At 38.8% G+C, this 23009-nt stretch overlaps 1 protein-coding gene across 2 annotated transcripts in view; it reads left to right on the top strand.

The window, feature by feature from the left end:
* The window catches only part of lama2 (laminin, alpha 2), a 283442-nt gene that overhangs the window by 156009 nt on the left and 104424 nt on the right, over positions 1–23009 (top strand). For both annotated transcript variants that reach the window (XM_034699953.1, XM_034699952.1), the window contains exons 22-27: positions 5883–5989; positions 9360–9540; positions 12139–12275; positions 17157–17288; positions 18087–18191; positions 22350–22493. In XM_034699953.1, the coding sequence (XP_034555844.1) occupies positions 5883–5989; positions 9360–9540; positions 12139–12275; positions 17157–17288; positions 18087–18191; positions 22350–22493 (806 nt within the window). The remainder of the gene's footprint in view (positions 1–5882; positions 5990–9359; positions 9541–12138; positions 12276–17156; positions 17289–18086; positions 18192–22349; positions 22494–23009) is intronic.

The raw sequence follows: 23009 nt of genomic DNA, 5'->3' as shown, positions 1-23009 counted from the left end.
CTGGAGCTTGGAGGGCTCTTATCGATCCTGTACGAATGACCACCAAGAATTATTAAAACACAACAACTCTGTGCTTCTGTCAGTCCATCTCTCTTTCTCCCAGTCCGCCTCGCTCACCCTATCGCTTCCAGTCTTAATGAATTTTATTGAGTGAAGCCGCAGAGTTCAGACCGAGTCCATTTGTGCGGTATTACACTGTAAAAATCTTTCACTTGTCCTTTTGGTGTCAGAGTTCTCATCTACAGCCAGTTTATTTCTTCTCTGGCCTTTTTGTCTCCCTGCAACAGCAGTGTAGTTTTATACAGTCAGAGGAATGGACATGATTTTGATTTTAGAGGCAAACTGTGAAACAGAGCAATTTGTTTGAGGAGGAAATTCAAGAATATGTACTCCTACGACCATTCCTCACACCAGGAAAAGTCGTTTACAAGTTGTTGAAAGTGAATTGCACTGCCACATGTGTGTCCTATCACGGGAACAAAGTGATGTGTAGTAACTCAATAATGTAATTAAACTTCTCCTGTGTCCAACACTTAATTAAAGATACCTCATACAGAACATCAATAATCTCTTTGGGGATTTTTGTGATTCTAGTTTTAACACATCCTAATGGACCGTCCAGTGCCTTGTTTAGTATCAAGGCTTTGACTCTTTGTCGGACTAATAGGCCTCTGTAGAGCAATGGAGTAAAATCACAAGATTTGTATGAAGTTAAAACTGAAAAGCTTATTAAAGTCCAAATCATGACATCATTTACAGTCTCATAACCAATTGAAGCAGCTTTTAAGCCGAGAAGCGAAGCATATTCAACAACTTCAACCAAGCCCAGCTGCTAAATGACTAAATGACTCATAACCTGCAAGGCACAACATATAAACAACAACTGGACTTTAGTCAATCAGGGCCTCTGCAACCAAGCCAAAATACACCATCTAATTTACAAAGCCCACTCAAATGGTTAAATGCTCCAGAGATGGCATGCAGAGCAAAAATTATCTCTGTATACATACATTTAATTGAGCCATTAAGCATTCATTTGGAGCAAAATATGCCCCTTTCTATGCAAACTAGCCTCATTGCAAGAAACACTAAGAATCATCTTGGTGGATTAAGATGAGATAAGACAGAGTCTTACCCTGTCTTGTTGTTCGGACTCTGTTAATAATTTAACATTGAATATGGCCTAGACCTGCTCTGTTTTTAAAAGTGTCTTGAGATAACTTTTGTTGTGATTTGGTGCTACAGAAAATGAAGATTGATTTAACACCAATTTTTAACAATTGCTGAGAGCTGGTGGTAATTTTGCTGGAGTATTTATGGGTGTTGTCAGTTCAAACTCATCAGTGATCAAGACCACAATTCCAACTCTGGATGACTGAGAAATTATTTATCTGTAAAAAAAATGTCTATTAAGGTTACTGTGACATTACCATTCTATAACAATCAGGGGTTAATTGTATCTGGGGCTGTCTGTGGCTCAGCCCCTGTACATGCAAGCTGCTGTTATACACAACAAGTCTTCTGATATGAACCAGTTGCTTTTTTTGCTAGCTTGCTCCAGGAATTAAGCCAGATATAGACTGTGAGGTTAGTGTCGCATCTGTCATTAATCAACTTCAAATACAATGGTTAGGACTTTGCCTCCCCATTCAGCTCGTCATACATGTGGATATTGTCTAGTGATGTCAGGATGAGTGCGCACAGTGCAGCTCTGTGCAGGAGAGTGGAAATGCTGATTGCTCATATCAGTCACAGTCTGAAGCAAAACCTTTTCTCTTTTTCATGATTATCATTAGTGCAGTTTGCTTTGTGAATAAGATCTTGAGACAGAGCTGATAGCGGGGGCAAGTGATGCACTATTCTTGGTGCAATTAGCAGCTGCAATAAACTCGTTGTGAATCGCCCGCTCAGAGTATAAACTGCTTATATTCAACAGACCTTGGTGATACCTTTAAAAAAAATACTCTTTACTTTAACTTTACTTGTCACTCATATGAACATTATGTGTTTCCACACACTCAATCTTGCTACAGTTAACCTCTTGCAGCCAAGGCTTCTTTATCCGTGCCCTGCATCGTCTATAGTCCAATCAGCAACTTGAGAAGCAACCATGTGTTGATATCAAAAGCAAAACATCTCTTAAGAAGCATCTGCAAAGTAAACATCATAATGTCTTGGTTCCATCCCCTATACTTGCGCCTCTGGATTTCTGTTCTGCTGAGTCTCAGTTTCACTGTTAATTGTTAATCAGATGCTTTACTCAGGCTTACTTTAGTGTTAAATACCTTTAAAAAGGAACTGATTAACTTGTGATTTACTGAATAGGTCTTGAGTTTGCTAAAATAACATTACAATGCAGCTCTGTCAGCTCAGTCCTCAAGACAAGAACACAAACTTAGCTTTCTCTGACAAAGGCCTTTAGCTTGTATGTTTTTCTCTCTCTGCAAGAAACACCACACATTTCAACTAAATGATTATTATACATTATACAGGCTACTTGATACTGTGTTTGAGAAACAAACAGGAAACATGTACCACGCATGTAAGTGATTATTTACAACGTTACAGATCTCTAACATTTTCCCTCAAGGCCCCTGAACCCACATCTCATCATCGTGCCACTAACACAATACTTAGTGTCTCTGTTTGCTTGTTTACCTCGAGTATGAACTCCATTTGCACACGGTTTATAATGTATGTGAACTTAATAGCTTGTATAACACATCGACATCTCACCAGTGCACCATTGAAGTGCTCATGACATATAACGGATGCATGGTAGCTCCTCCTGAAGCTTGTTTACACAACAGATTGCTTGGTAACAGAGCATAATGTATTTGTAGTTACAGAGAATTCTCATCTTCAGCATCAAGGCCAGAACGGGGAAATAAAAAAGAAAACAAAAACACAAAAAACAAAAAGCAACATTTCATCCCACAACAAGGCTCGCATTGTAGCTACTGACAGAACGGAGTCCAGATGGTCCCTGAAGGGTGAAGCTAGAGGGGCGAGAGACTGTGTGTCTGTGTGTGTTTGTGTGTGTGTAAGAGAGAGAGAGAGTGTGAAACAGAGATGGAGGTATGTGTGCATGTTTTCTTGTATGTTCAACCAGGCGTGTGTGTGTGTATGCATGCGTGGGAGGACATGCATGCATCTTTGCATCTTGTGTGACACAGAAATTAATGTATAGCTATGTGATGCAAGCCGTTTGTGTTTTTTTTTTTGCATATTTCTGTGAGTGTGTTCATGTATGAAGACATCTGTTGAACCCCACTCTCTCGCTTACTCGCCCATCCCACACTCAGGTCTATCCTTCTGTCTCTTTTACATCTAACCGCAGAAAAAAAAAATCAAATGTTAAAAACAGGCTACAAGTCTGTGTGTGTGCCTCTAATTTCCTGAGATGTAAGTGTGCATATTTGTGTGTTTGTGTGTGTGTGTGTGTCTGACAGCCGATCCACCAGATGGGAGCTGTGATGTTCAAGCTTTTTAATTGTGTATCTAATGGGTTGATTGGCGTGTGTGGGTGTCTCTTTTTCCCCCCTTGTAAGATTTAAACACACAAAGTTAAATAAAGTTAAAGTAGTACAAAGACTCGCAGATAAAGAGAGATTGGATTGTGCCGTTTATGAGAATGGGTTTGATGTCTTTGTAACAAAGCCAATCACAAATCATCACACACGACAAAGGCCATGACCTGAATGCTGTTCCTTAAATGCCAGGGGGATGATGCACAACGAGGGAGGGGAATAAATGAACATTCTTATGATTCAGTGAATGTTGCACAGGTTGAAAAAAGAAAGAATAGGAAAGAAAATTCAAGGCAAGCGGCTTTGTTTGACTTTGAATAAGATGGGTTCAGTAATGTGTAACAAAGGAAAGTACCTTGAATTTCTCTGGGAATGTATTCTTGTTTTTGTGGGCATTTTTACAAGCTCAGTTCAACAGGTGCACCTTCTTCACCTGTCATTGCTGTCTAGTTCAAATAGTTCTCTTTCTTTCATTTCAAAGATTTTATTTGTTTTGAAATTCTGACGAATTTCACCAAAAGTAATCAGGGGAAATATAAGGAATTAGAATTTTTAAAACGTGTTTCTAGGTTTTCTGTTGGCCTATTTGACTATACCACTGACTGTATGTAACGATGGATGACATGTCGTCTTCTACTGTACAAAAATGAAGACAAAATAACCTCTGAAACAAGCACTGACAGAGAGAGACATACTGTATATAGAGAGACTGGAGTACTTAGGCTGTTTGAAGGGCAGGTGCAACAAAATAAAAAGGGGGACCTGTTGTATGCCATGAGGTACCAGGGCACAGTGGCTCTGATAAATGAAGATCTGCCTCTAGACAATTTTGTAAACTCTTCATTTTACCGTCTGTCCTTGGTATTCTGTATTCTTAAGGTTACTGGTTAACCGTTAAATATTTGAGGTGGACAAACTGGGCCATAAGCAGCCTGGATGACAACATTTTCAAACCCATGATACCCACAGTTTAGAGTTAATTCAAACACCTTGTAATAGTAGGGGGGTACAGAAGAGGATTAGGGCCACTGTAAAAAAAAATTAAGATTCAATAAGTTTTTTCTATGTTTTTGTTCTGACATTTTTCTCAGAATTCTGACTTTTTCTCAGAATTCTGACTTTAATCCAGGGGAAAAAAGAGAAATTAAGGTCCAATATATTGTATTATTAGTCTGAGAAAAAAGTCAGAATTCTGACTTCAATCTCAGAATTCTAACTTTATTCGTGGACCTTAATTTATTTATTTTTGAGTGGCCCTAATCCTCTTCCGTAGGGGGTCCTCCCCCTAGGGTGAATCTTTGCGGTGGAAATGTAATTATTTAGAGGAAAAACACTAAATTATGTTTATATCATTCATTTAAAAATAATTCTACTTCCTGGGTAAAGCAGAATTTAATCAGCTGTATCACACATCGTCATTTTAAAACTAAGCATTTTATGGTAACACACACACACATGATTATATGATAGAATTTAAAGAACAAAAAACTCAGATACCTTGCAAAACAAGCAAACAACTGTAATTTGGTCAAATTAACAACAGGGCACTTTATCACATGCTACTGATGGAAGGGCATCTCTGAGGGCAATTTATTACACATTTCATCCACAAGGGGGAACCTAAGAGGGCACTTTGTTAAATATTATCCTCCATGAGGGCATCCAGATAACACTTTACCATATTTTAGCCACTGAAAGAGCGCCTATGAGGGCCTGTTTTCACGTTTCTCACTGAAAGGGCACCAGTGAGAGTAAGTTTTATCTGCTACACGGGCATCAAAGATGGCACTTCTGCTGCATTTTCTCAGATATGGTGGCATCAGGGGCAATTGCAGACCCCCTCCCCTCTTTATGTGAAGACCTCAGTATCTTGTTAGTTAGAGAGTAGTAAAGGGTTCACTTATTCTTGGTGTTTGCAGTTTCACCTGAACTTAGGAAAAACAATCTTCTTGCTTTTCCTGTGTAAGAATGTCAGTGTTGTCACTATCTGTTGTGGACTTTATTTGTCACTGATAAATTCTTACTGACACAGATTTTTTTTTTTCTAAATACAAATTATAATCTGGCAAAACTAAGTCAGCCCACTGGACTGAAGAATCTATCTGGGCGGGAGAAGATTTCCACCACAGTTCAGTCAGCAGGATATTAAAGTGCATATCGGCAGCTAATCCTGAAGAGCACCTTAAGCTGGATCTTAGCTCTTATCCAGTGAACTGTAGTGTGAAGTATATACACTCACCAGCTTGTGTTACTGTTAACCATTACATGTTACAATATGAACTCAGGTAGAAATTCCCCCGTTAGGAAATGATAATTGATGTGAAATATTCTGTTTTCTCTCCTCTCCTGCAGCCTGTCAGTGCCACACAAATGGATCTGTATCTGAGGAGTGCAATAAGCAGACTGGACAGTGCCAGTGCAGAGAAAACGTGGTTGGACGACAGTGTGACGAGTGCATGGTATGTATTTTGATGCACACCAACAGTCATTCTTGCAGTTGTGTTGACTTTGATACATTTATTTTCCACAGAAATGCTTTAATCCCATCCTGTTTTCTTGATGTAATCATGATTTCACTTCAGTTGCATCTATTGAAACTCTTGTTTGTATAACTTTAAATTTTTGTCCCAAAGAAGGCAATATGGTGGTAAGCTGGTGTGTAAAAAGCTGAGTGAATCCGACTGATGTTACTGTCCCTGTCAGTGCTGTTGTACATTGAATTAGGTAATGTTATGATAAGAGTAAAGGTGCATTTTGACCAAGAGTTCCAGGGTCTTTTAGCCCCCAGAACTACTTTCCCCAGAACTAAAAGATTCCTCTGCCCCCATTGTTGTCTGCGTTTCAACCGTGGGCTGAAGTCCCAGGTAAATTGTGCAAATCAGGCCAGTGACGTATGGAGAAAAAAAATTATATTAAATAATATTTTGAAATCTTAATAAATAACTAAACTGCTATGCATTCCCAGGAACTCCCTCTGTATTTCAACAACTGTGTAAACCCCACAAACACTGTTACATTTAGCCGAAAATTTAGACCCTGGTTCCTCCGGTCGAAACGCATGTAGTTCAGGAGTAAAGTCCCTAGTTTCGGGGTAAAGTTCCTGCAGTTGAAAAACGCCTTAAGAGATAATGTATAGTGAATATGTGGTAATGCAAATTAAAATCCTGATGGGTTGAGCAAGAGGCGAGCTTCTCAGAATACCCATGATATACATAAAACAAGCATAGAAAACTCATGGTTCTGGGAGTCATGTGACTAAAGACCAAAATTAGTATCTTGAAGAAGTGGCTCAAGGGTGTTACTTCAACTGTAGTGTGTTACAGTAGCTTGTGCTTTTGATTCATTGTTAACTGGTTATTTAGCTTAACAATCAATGTTATTCTTATCTTCATTATTTTAATATTACAAAATCTTAGTTTACGATACAAAACATATCTTAAAGGTACAGTGTGTAGAAATGGGAACATTTAGCAATAACTAGCATTCAGATTCATGATTGAAACACTCTCATGCTCATCCCTTCCGTCAGTGAAGCGACAGTGGCCTTCAAGGACAAGAAGCTCCTATGATGCATGCTCAGTATGATCATCCATTTGTCAAGTTTTTAACATCAAAGGTCTATCAATTCGAATTATTTTGAGCATAACAGCAGCAACCACTTTTTCTTGGCCATTTTGGTTTTCCAACAGGTGTATTTTCAAACGGCCCCTCACTAAATAAGATACAAAAATGTGTATGATGCTAGTTTGTCCATTCTGTGCTACTGTAGAACATGGCGGTGCAAGAAGGTGGCCAGCTTCTTATATTGATATAAAAGGCTCTTTCTAAGTTAACACAAACTAAAGGATTGTTGTATGCAGTTAATGATACACTAGTTTAGACATACTTACAAATATTATATTCCATCTCTACATAGTTTGTTCTGCTAATTGCTGCTAAATTTAACACACTGTACCTTTTAAATCCAAATTTTGATTTCAACATGTGAAGCTATGAGGCTTGACAGTTTCTCCAAATATTTTGTTTCCACATGAAACTTTAGAATGTAAGCTAAGATAACAGGTAGATTTATTTTTACTCCTACTTTATATACTTCTCTATGTTCTTTTAGTTTCATTGTTTAATTTGTTGCATTCTCATTGGTCCTGTCTCTGTACCTCCTCTGTGCTGTGATTGGTCCAGCCCAACTGCTGGTGGGATGCAGAGCGTCAGGAGTGTATGCCCTGTCGCTGCAGCCCTCACGGCTCAATGTCTCAGCGCTGCGACGTTGAGGGTCGCTGCATCTGTCGCCCCGGCTTCGTGGGCAGACGCTGTGACCTGCGTCGCCAAGGTTACGAGAGGAGAGAAACACGTAGGCCGGTGGAGCGCGTTCCCATTGAGGCTGTGCAGCAGAGATGGGGCGGGGCGTCCCGCACTGGGGGGTGTCCCAGGGGGGCGTACCGACCTAAGACAGGGGTAACACGCACTGCACGTCGATGACAGTGTGGTGTGTTCAAAGACGCATGGGTGTGTTTTTGATAGTATGTTTAAATGCGAAGAAGTTTGTGTCACTTAAAACATGCATTGATTTATTTTTTTGTTTCTAAGGATGTGATTTTTTTAATATGGCATGGAAAAGGAAGTGTGTTTTTTGTGTGAGGTTTTAAGTTGCATGGTCAGATGTTTCATTACCAGATATTTCATTTTAAAGATGCTGCCTTGTATAAGCAGTAATGCACGGATCAGAGTGCATTGTGGTAAATATGTATTCATAGTGAGCAATCTTTGGCACATTCAAATGTCATCATGCCAATGAGAAACTGAAAAGGGGGGGCATGACGTATGAGATGTATATCATTTATTGACCCTATCTATCTCCGCTAATTATATCTACTTTAACTACTAATGTTACTGTATATAAATGGTGTTACATTTCTATTTTTATTTCTCTAAATTTAAAAAGTAACTCCTATATCTCTCAGGCTTCATTCTTTTTGGACTTAGCAAGAAGGTGTATGTCCAGAGTCCTACTTTAAAGTACCAACAAAAGATAATGTGCTACATTGAAATGCAAAGAAAGTTGCCAGCAGTCTATTGCAATTTAGCCCAAGTAGTTGATATAAATAAGTCCCGCCTCTGATAAGCCAAACAGCCAATCATAGCCATAAGATTGTGGGGAAACACCTGGGGTGGCTAATCGGGGATAATGCCACCACTAACCACTCTCAGGATCTGGCCCTGTAAATGTCATTGCTTGGTTAAAACATGACGTTTTTTATATTTTTTGAAGTAGTCACATTCTCTATATAGGAAGATGATCTATTTTTGTTCATTTAAAGCTAAACTGTGTTTCATTTCAGATTTTTTAGCTAGCAAGGTTTGTTTAAAATGTCTTGGCTGGCATTGTGTAGCTTCAGGGGCAGTTTGAGTACATCTGAGTCTGGTCTGATGAACCAACATGCTCGCATTGATTTTTTATTTTTCATATCAATAATAGGAGGCACTTTTTGACCTTCAGTTTTTCAAAGACCCATGGTTTTTTTTTTACTCAAGACAAACACAATCACTGAGTCAATTAAGGTACGAGAAGTCATGTTCTCTCGTAGTTCCAGGATCATACCTTGAAAAGACTTGAAAATCTTGAAGATTGGAAATCAATCTCAAAACAAAATGTTATTTCTGCTTTTTGTTTCCTCTATATATCGTTCGGTGGTCAGAAAAAGTCTTGCATCTTGTGCTCTAACCTCCCTTTCCCAGAGTTGCTTGAGTGTGACTTCCTCTAACTCCACTACCTTTTCTCAGCTCGTTTTAAAACACCCTTCGTCCTTGTCTGTCCCTGTTTTCTTCCAGCCTCAGACTCACGGCATCACCACAGGTGGAGTGTGCGTCCCGTGTCACTGCAACTCGTTCGGTTCCAAGTCGTTTGACTGTGATGAGTCGGGTCAGTGTCGGTGTCAGCCGGGGGTCACCAGTCCTAAATGTGACCGCTGTGGCCGAGGGTTCTTCAACTTCCAGGAGGGCGGCTGCACACGTAAGCACACACAGCTGGGTGGAGAAAATCTCCCTTGATACTAGGCCACAGAGCAAAAGTTGAAGTGGAAACCCTAATTAGTTTATGACAATTCAATTTACATTCTATTTACATTTAATGAAATTAATGCAAGGGATTTAAAAACTGCTAATTTATCTGATTTTTTCCTTTTTTATGATAGTTTTGGGCTTTTTGCTTAATAGACAGGAAAGCCTGAGAGACAGGGAATGTGGCCAGAGAGAAAGTATGTTCCATTTATCTTGGGTAGTCACAAATTTGGAGATACCAGTCGGATACATCACCCAGGATGCACCCATGAATTATCAGTAATTTCGACTCAGAAACTCAGAGGAACTTCAGTAACCCTGAGCTCAAAATTCAAAAAGGATGTTACTGGTATCAACAGTAATCAAAAGCTGTACTTTCAACCATGTTCATTAGCAACTTAGTCTTGTTTTATGTGATTAAATCAATTGCACTGGTAGTATTGTGCAAGCTCTCAGATGTGACATCATTATCCGACTTCCGAGGTAAATGGATCTCACCAAGAGTGGGGGATGACATGCACAAAACCACAGTACATAGGGCGCCAGCTCTGCCAACTGAGCTGTAGCCATTGCCCCTTGTTCTTTGTTTTTTTTAAACTAAATTTTAAAGAAAATTTTAACTTTAAATTTAAATTAAAGTTTAAAGAAAAATGTTCAAAAGGTTGTTTTTTAAAGAAAAGCACATACATCCCTGTAGGTCATGGTTATAGTTTTCTATCAGTTGCAAACAAATGCAAAACAAAAAAGACATACCAATACCAAATATATGTGTAAGTTTTACTGTCTGGCTTCCTGTCTGACTCAAAACTAGACTGGTAAACATTAATCCAACACTTTCTTTTTCTATCCTGCAAATGAGATCAGATCTAAATATAGAGCTAACAAAGCTCTGGTTAATTTAATTTCTATTCAAACAAAAAAAATATGTATCTTTCCACGAGCAGCGATTTAAAGTTGAACCTGCTGTGTTCACACCTCAAATTAAAGGTCAAGTTAACCAAACTTCACACATAGGTATTGAATTTGTGGGAGGTAGTGACAAAAATATCCCTTTAAATATGTGACAGAGAAGGTTACTTTAGATTCTGTGATGTACAGGTTGACGTCATGCAACAGTGGCACATATTTCTATTATTACATATGAAATTAACATAAGGTTCTTTGCCTCTGTTTAAGATTTTGAAATGAATTGGTCCTTAAGCTACAACATCCTTTCAAAAAACTTGTGGTTGGTTCAAGGGCTGATGCTTCAAAAGGGAACCACTTCTGACTGATGAGAGAGTTCCTCTTTGGGGACCAACTTCATGACTTTGGTAGCCATGTTGTTGTTGTGTGTGCCTCTGTAGGAGGTAAACAAGATGGGAGGGTGTGAACTTTTGGAGCCCAAGAGGAGTGACCTAGGAAGTTAAAGAGGAAATTGAAATAGTTCTAAAATATGAATTCAAATTAATCAATAAAATAGTTTTTTTTTGTCCAGCCCAAGTTCAAACTATAACAAACCACAAATTGAAATGATATGCCTCACAATCATGGCAACACAGGAGCAGGTGCAGCAAACTTTCCCTGCCCAAAACGAGGATTAAGCCTCCACACACCCAAAGTACATCAATAAATATTTTTGTCCAAATGATCTCCTTATGCAATGTGTGATTGATGCCAAACACTAGCGACAGCCAAGAACAGCAGTAATGAGTAAGCCAGAAAGCCTGGTTACACAGCACAAAGACAAGACGTGACAGAGGATTATTGACTATGACTTATCTGAAGATCGCTTCCACAGTGCAGACGCCAGGTTTCAGAAAGAAAGAGTTTGGCTTGTGCTTAAAGATCCAGGGACAGAAGTGAAAGATAAAACAGTCCAGGTTATGAAACAGAACTTTCCCAGACAGATTACATAAAATAGCCACTGCCTTTCTGTTACATTTAACCAACTTCATGTCATTAAATTGATTAAAATATAAGTTAAATGAATTCACCTTTTTTCTGTAAAGCTGTTAGCATTTGCATTTAATTCAATCAGCACAGTTAGCAAGAAAGAGTCTTATGGCATTGAGGCTCTGAAAGGCAGTGATTGAGTCGGTAGTGAATACATTAAAATGAATGACAGTGAAGGATTATGGATGTTAACAATAAACAACTCATCTTTATGCAGCAGCTCAATGAATTAGCCTTTCAAATTCCTTTAACTGAAACATTTTATTCAAATGTTTAATGGCATGTGGTAAGTCAGAATAATTCACTTTGCACTTGATGTTCACCTCCACATTTGTCTTTGTCTGCATTAGTCACTCTAGAAACACTCTTTAACCAACTTGTTTCCCCTGAGGTTTGATTTTCTGACACATTTGGCCGCCTCTCTTCCCTGCTCTCAATCCAAACACTTTGATTTTACTCAATCGAGCCACAAGTGACAGGAAAAAAACAGCACCATTGTTCAGAATCAAAGAATGAGACTTTTGTTACGAATCAAACATTTTTACAGTTAAACTACTGATCTGTCAAAAAAGAGTGTTCACAACCATTGAAATGCCTCTACTCTCCTCTCTTACAGCCTGTCAGTGCAGCCACTTGGGGAACAACTGTGATGCTAACACAGGACAGTGCATCTGTCCCCCAAACACCATTGGAGAGAGGTGTGACCGCTGTGCTCCCAACCACTGGGGCCATGAAATCACAACTGGATGCAAGGTAAGCTGAAATTGAACAATCAAGGAAGAGCTAATATTATTTGTGCATGCACATTACTTGTAGTGTCACATGGAAGAGATAAGCAAAGAAAGCAACATGTTTGCAGGGGATACCTGAAAAGTCTTAATTTGGATTTTAAAAATGAAGGTCATAAAGACACTTATATCAACTTGTGAGAGGTCTTACATTGTAAAATGGGACTTATATGAGACATACAGAGCGGGATTAGCAAAGTTGACATTTTTTTATTCTGACTTAAAAGTGAGAATTTGGACTTTTTTTTCAAAACCTTAAAACAGGGACGATTTTTTTATAAATTGATATTCTCTTGTTGTGGATCTGCAGTTCACATGACAAATTCAGCATTTGTAGCAGCTTTTTCACACACACATTTTTAAACCACGAAGAAAAAGAGAGGACACAAGGAAAATGAGAATATGCAAATTAAAGGAAATTTGGCTTGAGGATGACAAATAAAGAGGATGAATAGTTGGCAAGGGAAAACATTAATAAGAAGTTTGAAAAATATGCAAAAATGTGTTTTATACCCAGGATGAATTTGTATTTAATATGTCACATCTGTGTCAATATCCATTTGTTCGGCTGTGTGCTGTAGTGTTCATTTTTTTCTTTTGGTTCTTAAAAAGTCTGAAATATGATTTTAAAATGTGTGCAGTAACCCTGACTGGCACATCAAACAGAGAAGTACTGATCTGTAGATGGATTAATAGCTGATCTGAATGCAGTTGAATAAGTAGAGCGACACCTTGGAGCTAGTCCAGGCAGGCAACTACTTTCACATTTGCCATGTGTCACTCTTACAACCACCTGACCAACTATCCTCCCAATCAAGCTGTCTATCTAAGCTGCAGGATTTTCATTTTCTGCATCTGCATCTGCTTTGCCAACACCACTGCTGCCCTGTAACAGTGCATTGCTCTAACCTTTAGCCCCGTCACCTCCTCAGCATCCACCTGCAGGCGGTTTGAGATATGATGTCATCACTCCTGTGTAAAGTTAATCTGCAAGGAGTGATGATGTTCAGAGCCGAGACGCCAAACACAAACAATGTTCTGCTGCAATATAATGTGAGTTGACTGACTGAACTGTTTTTGACTCAAAAACAATTACCAAAAAAAACCTAAATTCAACTCAACAATCTGTTTAATTTTACTTTCAGCACCCACAAATCGTTTGTAACCTGTCAGCTCTTATGAAAAATGCTCACTCGTTTGCTGATTTCTTGTAAAATGCCTGAGGCAAAATAATCCACTCTAAATTCCAATGAGCAGTCCGTGTTTGTGAATACTAAATATATTAAATAAAATTATAAATTACCATAAACACAACGTTCTTGCATTGTAAACCCCCATAAGAGCAAATAAATGGTGTAATTATAAGGATTGACTTTTATTCAAGTTTTAATCACAGTTTATGCCAAATTCTTTACCTATTCAGTATTTCTACTTCAGCTGGTAATTTCCCTGCCATCCTTTTTTTTCATTTTTTTTTTACATTTTTTACATCTCCTCCTCTCTATAGATCTCTATTTTAAAAGTCCCATATAATGAAAATATTTTTTTTTTCTCATTTATGAATATATACTTAAGTCATCCTCCAGCCTAGCAACCCTGAGTGTGTGGATTTGATTTTGCTCCTGTGGTGATTTAATGACAGGAATGATTTACATAGCCACTCCCACCACTCGAGCGTTCCACTGCCTCTTGCCTCCTGGCTTTTGTGATTTTTTTTGGTGTTGCAGAGTCAAGATGTCAAAGGTTAGAGCCGGATATACTAGCTGCACTGTTGTTTATATTCTATCTCAGCACCTGAGGACCAAAGAAAATTGTGGCTGCTGTTTATTTTGAAACAACAAAGTACCATTACAGCTGGTGCTCATTTATTTGTTTGTGCTAACGTAACCTCAGACTGTTTCAACAAGGAGGGCTGAACACAGAAAGTGACACAAATTTGAACATACCACTCAGATACATGGTCGGTGTAACCAACATATGACTAACTCTAAATATGAACAAGTCTGCCATCAGATCGTTATATGTTTCTTACTCAGAGCAAGCTATGATACAAGGAAAATATGAGGTTAATGACATAATCTGGGCAGATAATAAAAAAACGCTGCATTAATGCACAAATTAAAACTTAAACTTTCACTTTCCTATCATAAAAGTGTTTTAGACCAGACTGAAATAACTTCTATTTATTCCCTGAAACTAATCCTTGCTCATTTTTTTTTATTCCTATGACAGAAGTAAATGTAATATTTCAGCTGCAGGCCTGATGATATTAAAAAGAACACTAATAAAAATGAATGTGAACATGACTCAATTCGATAAGTGAGTATAACTTTCATCCTTTAAGTACAACAGCTTTAGTTTTAGGCTATTTAGGCCTCTGTTGAGATATGATGTTGGGAGCACACAGTTGAAATATACTATTAATATTTTTCACATGTAAAAATCTGTATCTCTTGCCCCTCTTCCACATTAAGCTCACAGAGCCTGTTGATCAACATTGAGTTTTCTGCACACTTTCTGCCTCTCTATTGGCCGATAGCAGTATGCACCTGCTGCCCTTTCAGACAGCCAATCAGAGCACTGAATCATTATAATACAGTCCCTGCCCACTCAGATCAGTGCATAGATAATGAGAGCAGAAACTGAATTTGTGATTTTTTTTGTGTGCAAATTAATTCAAAACTTTTCTTAAAAGATCACTGAGACATGTTATCAGCAGCTAAAAATAGCCTCATATGGGACCTTTAAAACCACATTACACCTGCTCTCTTCCCTTCTTCCTCTCTTTTCTTTGCGCTCTTTCTTCCCCCATGCCGTTCTGTGTTCTTATTACCCTCGTGCTTGTTTACACAGCCTTTTCTCTGTCTTCCCTACCCTTTATCACCCATCTTCCTTTTCCTCTATTGCTCCCATTTTGTCGACTTCCCTGTTTTGTTCACGGTGTTTGAAGGTAATTGTTCTGCTCTAAAACCATCTCAGCAAAGAGCCGCGAGGCAGCAATAACAGAAAACTATTCGACGTAGCGGTGGACTATTAGCAATTAGAGGCTTGAACATGAAAGAACTTTAAGACTCAGTTTAACAACAGATTGATCCAAAGGAGTACAACAAAGAGGAATCAAACTGATTTTAGTGCTATCAGAGATAACGGAACAAAGTCGAACACAGCGAAGCAACATCGCACAGAAGAGTCAGCAAGTAAAAGAGAGGAAATAACAAGTTGAGCCTGATTCCAGCAGGGATATCATAGTGTGAAGAAAGATGTTAAAGATTTTGTAGAGATAATGAGCAAGTTTGAAGAATATGTACTCACTAAGTTACTGAAAAACAACCTTCATTAACAACAGCTATATACTGCTCTGGTTTCAGTTCTAATGCTAAAGCTACTCCTGAAGCATTATTTTCAATACCCAAGATCTGGATTCAGCCACAGTTGTTCTCATTTCTCTGGATGAACACTTAAAGCCTTCCTTATATCATTACAATGTTTTCCCCTCCTAAAGAAAAAACTATTTTTATGCTTTATTGATCTTCACCATAGACAATGAGTGATAATGTATACTGAGCATGTTATTATAGTGGATTGAAGTCCTGACAGGGTGAGAATGACCCCTTGCTTAGGGGGCAACTTAGCTATTATAGCTCAGTGAAAAACTGAACATTTACTCTGCAGCTGTAATAAAACAAGGTGAACAAGACCACTCAAATGAGTTTCTCTACTTCATCTCTGTCCACTATCCTTTCTTTTCCTTCTAATCATCCTTCAACACTGCTGTGTCCAACACTATGTACCGTTGAGTACATGGGATCTGTCTCTGCTCTTAACTGAGTCTTATTCTATCTTACCTTATTTACTTATTATCTAGTCTATTATAGATACATAGATATAATTTATTCACTTTATTTTTAATTTGTACTCATTTATTGTGGATTATCTCATTATTTATTCAGTTGCTAATTAGATCCTATCACTTTATCCCCAGTTACTTTTTTTTTTAATTACCTCTCAGCATTTTAATATTGTATTCTGTTTTACTTTGCTGTATTTACTTGTAGTGTATTTACTTTTAGTTTATTTTACTGGTTTAATCTTTTAGTGTCCCCTGCAGCCTGGAACTGGCTTTAATCCTTAAATGATTAAAATGTAAATGCTTTTAAATGCAAATTTAAAAGCAGAGTTAAGGCATTAGATGAATCTCAATGAGTCCTATTACGAATCTTAATAATTTGTTTTATTTTGGTGAGTTTAATTTCCTATCTTGAGTTTTAACATCTTATTTTACCTCTCGTGTTTCCTCATGAAGATATCATGATAGTTTCCTCAGTTCTTCCGCAACTTATTTTTTTATATCATGTTCTTAATCTTGTATATGGTTTGGGGGGGGGGGGCTTTACAAATAGTCTGATGATGATGATGATGATGATTAAGTCTGATAATGCAAACTCTGGTTGTTACGCTCTGCTACATGTGCTGCAGACAGTGCTGAGAGTATTGTATGCTATGAGATGGAGCAGACAATGATGGATAAATAACTTGATTATACCTTCCTCAAATCACGTAATTCATTCTTTCTTGCACTTTAATGCCTGCAGTAAGAGGTTTCAAATCAGTGCATATCTGAAAACATATCCATGTGACATTGGCTGTATATTTGCCAAGAAATGAATGCTGCCACATGCAGCACATTGGTTTCAACAACTTGAGTTTTAAAGTGACTTCATTCAAATCAGTCTCTTCAAGTCTTCTATGTTTGATTAAAAACTCAGTTATTCTGTTTCAACTTCAACATTTTACTCTTTTTTTCTCCTTTTTAACACCTAATACCTGTGTGTTTTTGTATCTGTAGGAGTGTGCTTGCAGCGTTGTCGGCTCAGTGACCCAGCAGTGCAACGCAAACACCGGCTGCTGCTTCTGCCATGACTCTTTCCGAGGAGAGAAATGCAACGAGTGTCAAATTGGATACCGAGACTTTCCTCAGGTAAACGATTCATATTAAGACTTATGACACATATGACTGTAATCATCAAAGAGTGTTCTATGATTTTATTGAGATATAAAGCGGGGGACCAGAGAGACTCTTTAAAGGAATTTGATCATTAGACGAGGACATAAAAGCGAGGTTTGTCTGCATATTGCATTGATATTTCTATGGATTTTATGAGCAGAAAAAGTCTTAATTAAAAACACGTCTCTTGCCTCATTGATGGAAACAAATTCTCATAATACCAGTGTTTTCTTCTTTATGTCATTTAAAAGTTGACATTACATTCCTGGAAATGTTCAGTCTCTTTTGTTAATGTTGTTAATTTGAAAGCAGCAGACGTCCTCTCATTCAACTCTAAAAAAGACTTTCATACAATCCCAATCATTCCACAGGTGATTCTTGCTTCATTGTGCAGCTGTATTCAAAGCAGAGAAGTGAATAGTTTTCATGAAAAGCATGGCAACGGAATGAAAGAATTTAATGATCATGCTGAGACGTGTTCAGAGAAATTTCACGGCAATTTTTATTTATTTCTTTTCTTTTTTTAAACTCGGTAGCTCCAGTCAAACGGATAAAAAACTGGACCACTCTGTGTTTGGTGTTTGGTCTGAAATTCAGCGATGTTGCAGCCGACATGGGAGTGAAAAGATAATGGCAACATTTTCATGTTGGAGTAAATTTTAATGGTTTGGTGAAGCATAAAGCTGGGACACACTCTGCTAGCTCCTCTCTCGGCCTGTTGTGTTGTTGATAACAGAAGCTTGGCGTTGTCTGCGTCTGTGTTTCCCACAGTGCACCCAGTGCGAGTGTAACGTGGCAGGATCGGACAGCCAGACCTGCGACCTGGAGAGAAAAGTGTGTGCCTGCGCTGACCGGACAGGGAAGTGTAGCTGCAAGGTAAAGCATGCACTCATAGCAACACACACGCACTTTCACTTTGTCAACTTCTAACATGTTTTCAAAAACGTTGTTTTCTCCTGTCTTATATTTGTTTGCGATAAAAATGAAAAAGGGGACCGATTATAAAATTAAAGAACATTCTCCAACATTTTAGTGTCACACAGAGGGGACTGCAGAGAGCTTAGATGCAGCCTTTTTTCTGTCTGTATGCCAAACACTATCATGTTTTAATTCTTCCTGCCAAATTCAAAGGTGTAACAAAATGAAAATCACGGTACGAACTCTATATGAACTCAGAAATTCAAATTTTAACAGACAAGCTTAACCCATAATTTTAAGGTTGATTTATACTCCTGCGTCGAAACGACGTCGTAGCCTACGCCAGAGGTCCAAGTAGCTCCCAGACCTACGCAGAGGCCTACACATGTAGCTGACATGCACCTCCTCCAAAATGTAACCACCAGTAGAGTCGATGTGGACCACAACCCCTGTGATTGGTCCGCTCGGCGGCATTGTATTTCCCACATTTTACAGCTCTTCTGGGATCCCCGCCCATCGGCTGTTTCTTTCATCTCCTCCTTTCTATTTTTCATGTAATAATGTCTCTATGATAAACAGCAGCATGTATCAGCTGTAGATTATGATAACACGCTCTGAATCGTTGTGGAAAAGTAAACAGAGATTGTAGCGGGGCTGGAAGGAGGCAACAGGCTTTCAGAGAGACCGCACTGCCGTCAAGCGTTTTGGCAGAGAATTGCTGCGCTACACGGACACATCAACGCACAAGTATGTGATGCTCATGTCCGCGTCAGCCCCTGCAGCATAGCAGAGACGCAGAAGTATAAACCAACCTTTAATTTCTTTGTGGCTTAAAGAAAATATGTAGGAATCATCTTAAGGCAACTGTTATTCAACGGATTAAAGACAAGTCTCTCTTTTAAAGTTCAAAATTAACTCAACAATATTAAACATACTCAAGTCCTTCAGCTTAAAAAACGCAGCAGCTATGCTACAAACATGTTCCCATTTCTGCAAAACTCCCCCTGCAAATAAGTCAATGCTGCAACATTACAGCAAAAATTGGGAAACCCTTAACCTTCAATTACCACAGGAAGCATGTGCATCACATAGCGTGAGGGCCGCGTGCTGTTGAGCTGATCCATGCCTCTTCTTTTCAATGCTTGTGTTTTCACAGTGAGCACTGCAGTGCATCACACTAACAGGAGATCTACCTGGACATGAAGTCAGGCACACGAACGCCTTTTAAAACAGCTGTTTTTTTTCTGAATGAGTGACACATTTCACTGTCACAGAAAGTTCCAGTTTGTCCACAGGGGGTACCAAAATCAACACAAACTGAAAGTTCCCTGCAGGAGCTTTAACTAATACTGATGAAATAGTGTTATATCACTGATGATTTTAAAATTAAGTTCTGGTGGGGCACTGTTGGCCTATAGCGGTCTAAGCATACACCTCATGTTCAGAGGCTATAGTCCTCGTCGCAGCAGTCACAGGTTCAACTCCAGGCCTCCACCATTTGCAGCATGTGATCTCCCCACGTTTCGTTCCTCTCTCCAGCTTTCCTATCCAATAAATGCAAAAACACCCAAAAACATAACTTTAAAAAGAAAATGAAGCTCTGGTCAGCATTCTTAATCCCCTCTGTTCTCTCACCTCTAATGTGTTTTCTGTGGATCTATCCATTAAGTCGGCTCACTCTTCACCTTGTGCCAGCTTGCCTGCTGAGATACTAAAACTGGCTCAACCAATGTTTCAGCCTAATGTTCTCCATCAGTCATTATCTGTGGATAATCAGGGTGTAGTTAAAGAGTTCAGAGTTAACTGATGTAATTTAAGCAAAGAGTTTAGCTGCGTAAGGCCTTGAAGAACGATGATAAAGTTGTTTGGAGAACTTTCTGAAGTCCAGTGTTACCTGATTCAACTTTTGTAGAACTTTTGTGAAGACTCCATTGCCTGAAACATGAGTGTGGACTTTGCAAAAAAGCCAGGACGCCATCAAACAGACAGTGAACAGCTGTGTTACAATCATCTGAACACTTCTGCAAACTCTCCCTCAGTATTAGTCACCGCAGTGATGGACTCATCCGATTCTTTACAGTTTTAACTCTCACATCTTCATCCAAGCACTGCACACTGTTTCCTGCTGGTCCAAACACAAACACACTCATCCAGATCAGTAGATTACAGATACACTCTAATTCTTATGAAAGCAAGCTGTAAGTACATCTGCTGCTTTACAACTAGAATATCAACAATATGAACACTACTGATATTCTACTAATCAACAGCTCTCTAACTTCTACAAAGAGTCAGCTTAAAGTCTGAGACTGAAAAAAACAACTGTTATTTATACTTTTGAATCCTGCTTGTAGGATGACAGTCTAGACTTTAAATGTCAATGCAGATTTAAAAGCTGCTGCTCATGCCTTCTTTGTCCTTTCTCCGTGTATGTTGTCTGCATGTGTGTAAGGGCGTAATTATTTCAGTAAATGTCACAGAACTGAGGGAGACAGGCATCGCTGCATGACGGCCTCCATCTACTGGCACACACAGAAGGAAGTGCACTCACACACAATAGATAAATAAAAAACCTATACATTTATATATACAGTTACAACTAATACACATAGCTATTTTCTTAGGACTAGGAATAAGTAGTGATACGTTAAACGTTTCATTAGCACATATTTTACAGATCAGAAATAGAAGGAAATGCAAACACAGAGTCATCCTTACAAACACCTTTTAAAGCATTTATTTCACACCCTGCACCCTTAATGTGACATCATCACAACCATGCTTCTTATCAATATTTTCTGCAACTGCTTGAACACACACGCACACACATGCACACACGCACGCACATACACACATGCATGCACATTCACACACATGCACCCGCACTCAACTACGTGTATATATTCAGCTCACATCACCTTTCATCTCTGCTGTCACCTGCTGATCACATGGTCCCTCGTAGACAGCGACACATGCTGAAACAAAATGTTGTGCACACACACACACACCTGATGTGAAGCCTCAGATCACTGAGTGTCATCGAGCCGACTGCGTGTCACTCAAACAGTCATACAATCTGTCACCTGTCTTACTGTATGTCTGTCATTCTTGCAGTCTGTGATGTGTCAGACTCATGTCTGTCTGTGTGTCTGTGTGTCTGTGTGTCTGTGTGTCTGTGTGTCTGTGTGTCTGTGTGTCTGTGTGTCTGTGTGTCTGTGTGTCTGTGTGTCTGTGTGTCTGTGTGTCTGTGTGTCTGTGATATACTTTCATTTCTTTACAGGTCCTTAGATGTCTCTAAATTTTTAATAGCTGCAGAGATGGCAGGAATTTTAATGGGACAGAAATATGTGAGGTCTTGTGCTGAAATGTTATGTCTAAAAGAAATCTGGAATTTCAATGATTAAAGAAAAAAAGTAATTTATCAAATAAGCATTCTTAGCAAAATATTAAAATGTGAGGTTCTTAGGATTTTTTTCTTGTAATATGATAATAAATCAGATAACTTTTTTTCCAGGCTTTTTGATGAGAAAATTTGCCTTTCAAAACATTACTTTTACTTTCAGAGATCTAAGAAAGTAATATTTTTTTCATCTTTTGAAAGATGTTTAGAGACTTAAAATTCATCAGTAAATTGGAAGATATTTGACATAATGTTTATGTGCTAAAAAAAACCGACTGACCTCTGTTTGACACGACAGAAAACAACATTATTTAGCATTAAAGCGGGCCGTCCTCAGCAGGTTTCCTTCTCTGTGTACTGTCTCATTCCTGTGCCTGTTCCAACTCACCTGCAGGACTTTTTGACAGAACTCAACATTAATTGGATGATGTTTTGTTGACAGAGAGAAGGCTTAATACACAGAGCTGTCCACAATCCTGTTATAGACCAGTCAGCTCTCAGCTTATTTACTCTAAACATAAACAATGCAGAGCAGTGATGGAGCTTTTTTCTACACCAATGCAGCCATCAAATGCTTCTTCTGTGCGGCGTAGGCGGGTGCACTTTAACACATAGTCTTCCTGCCCCATTGTTAATAATTGTGTTTATAAGAGTAAGGGTTAGATTCCATAGATAGATTCACATATACATGATACGTTTATTCTTTGTCATTTAAGGAAAACGTGGAAGGCGCCAACTGTGACCGTTGTAAGGCCGACACGTTTGGGTTGTCAGTACGAAACCCGCTCGGCTGCAGCAAGTGTTACTGCTACGGACTGACACGCTACTGCACAGAGGCACAGGGACTCATCAGGATGTGGGTGAGTGGACATGTTTGAATTGTTTTGCTGCTTTTCTGTCACTGTTAGAAATAAACAGGGGTAGGTTTAAGCATTTGATTTAAACCCTGCATAACCTTCTCCATGACTTGATACTTGTATGAGTGCTCTGCAGCTACTAACTTAAAGTGCTTCAGGAAATTAAACTACACTGATTTTGCACTGAATTAGCAGAGAAGAGGAAGAACAGTGAAAGAAGACATACTGAACACAAACAAAAGAGTCTCTGAACTTCCCATAACTGTGAGTGTATGCTTCAAACTCACACAAGAACCTGTTCTGAGGTGGACTGTACCTCCCTTTGCTGTTTTATCACAAAGTGAAACGTGGAAGGTCAGGGGTGGAAGGACACCAAAATCATGGGCCCACCAGCCCAACCAGTCCCTCCTGTCTGCACATACCCTTGCTCCAAATGACATCATCAGTGCAGTACATCATCATCATCTGTCACAGGAGGGATTTTTGCCTCACTTTTGTACAACAAAAAGAGAAGGAGAT

This window comes from Notolabrus celidotus, chromosome 13 (genome assembly GCF_009762535.1).
Source record: "Notolabrus celidotus isolate fNotCel1 chromosome 13, fNotCel1.pri, whole genome shotgun sequence".
NCBI classification, from domain to species: Eukaryota; Metazoa; Chordata; class Actinopteri; order Labriformes; family Labridae; genus Notolabrus; species Notolabrus celidotus.
This window is presented reverse-complemented; position numbering and strand designations above follow the sequence as displayed.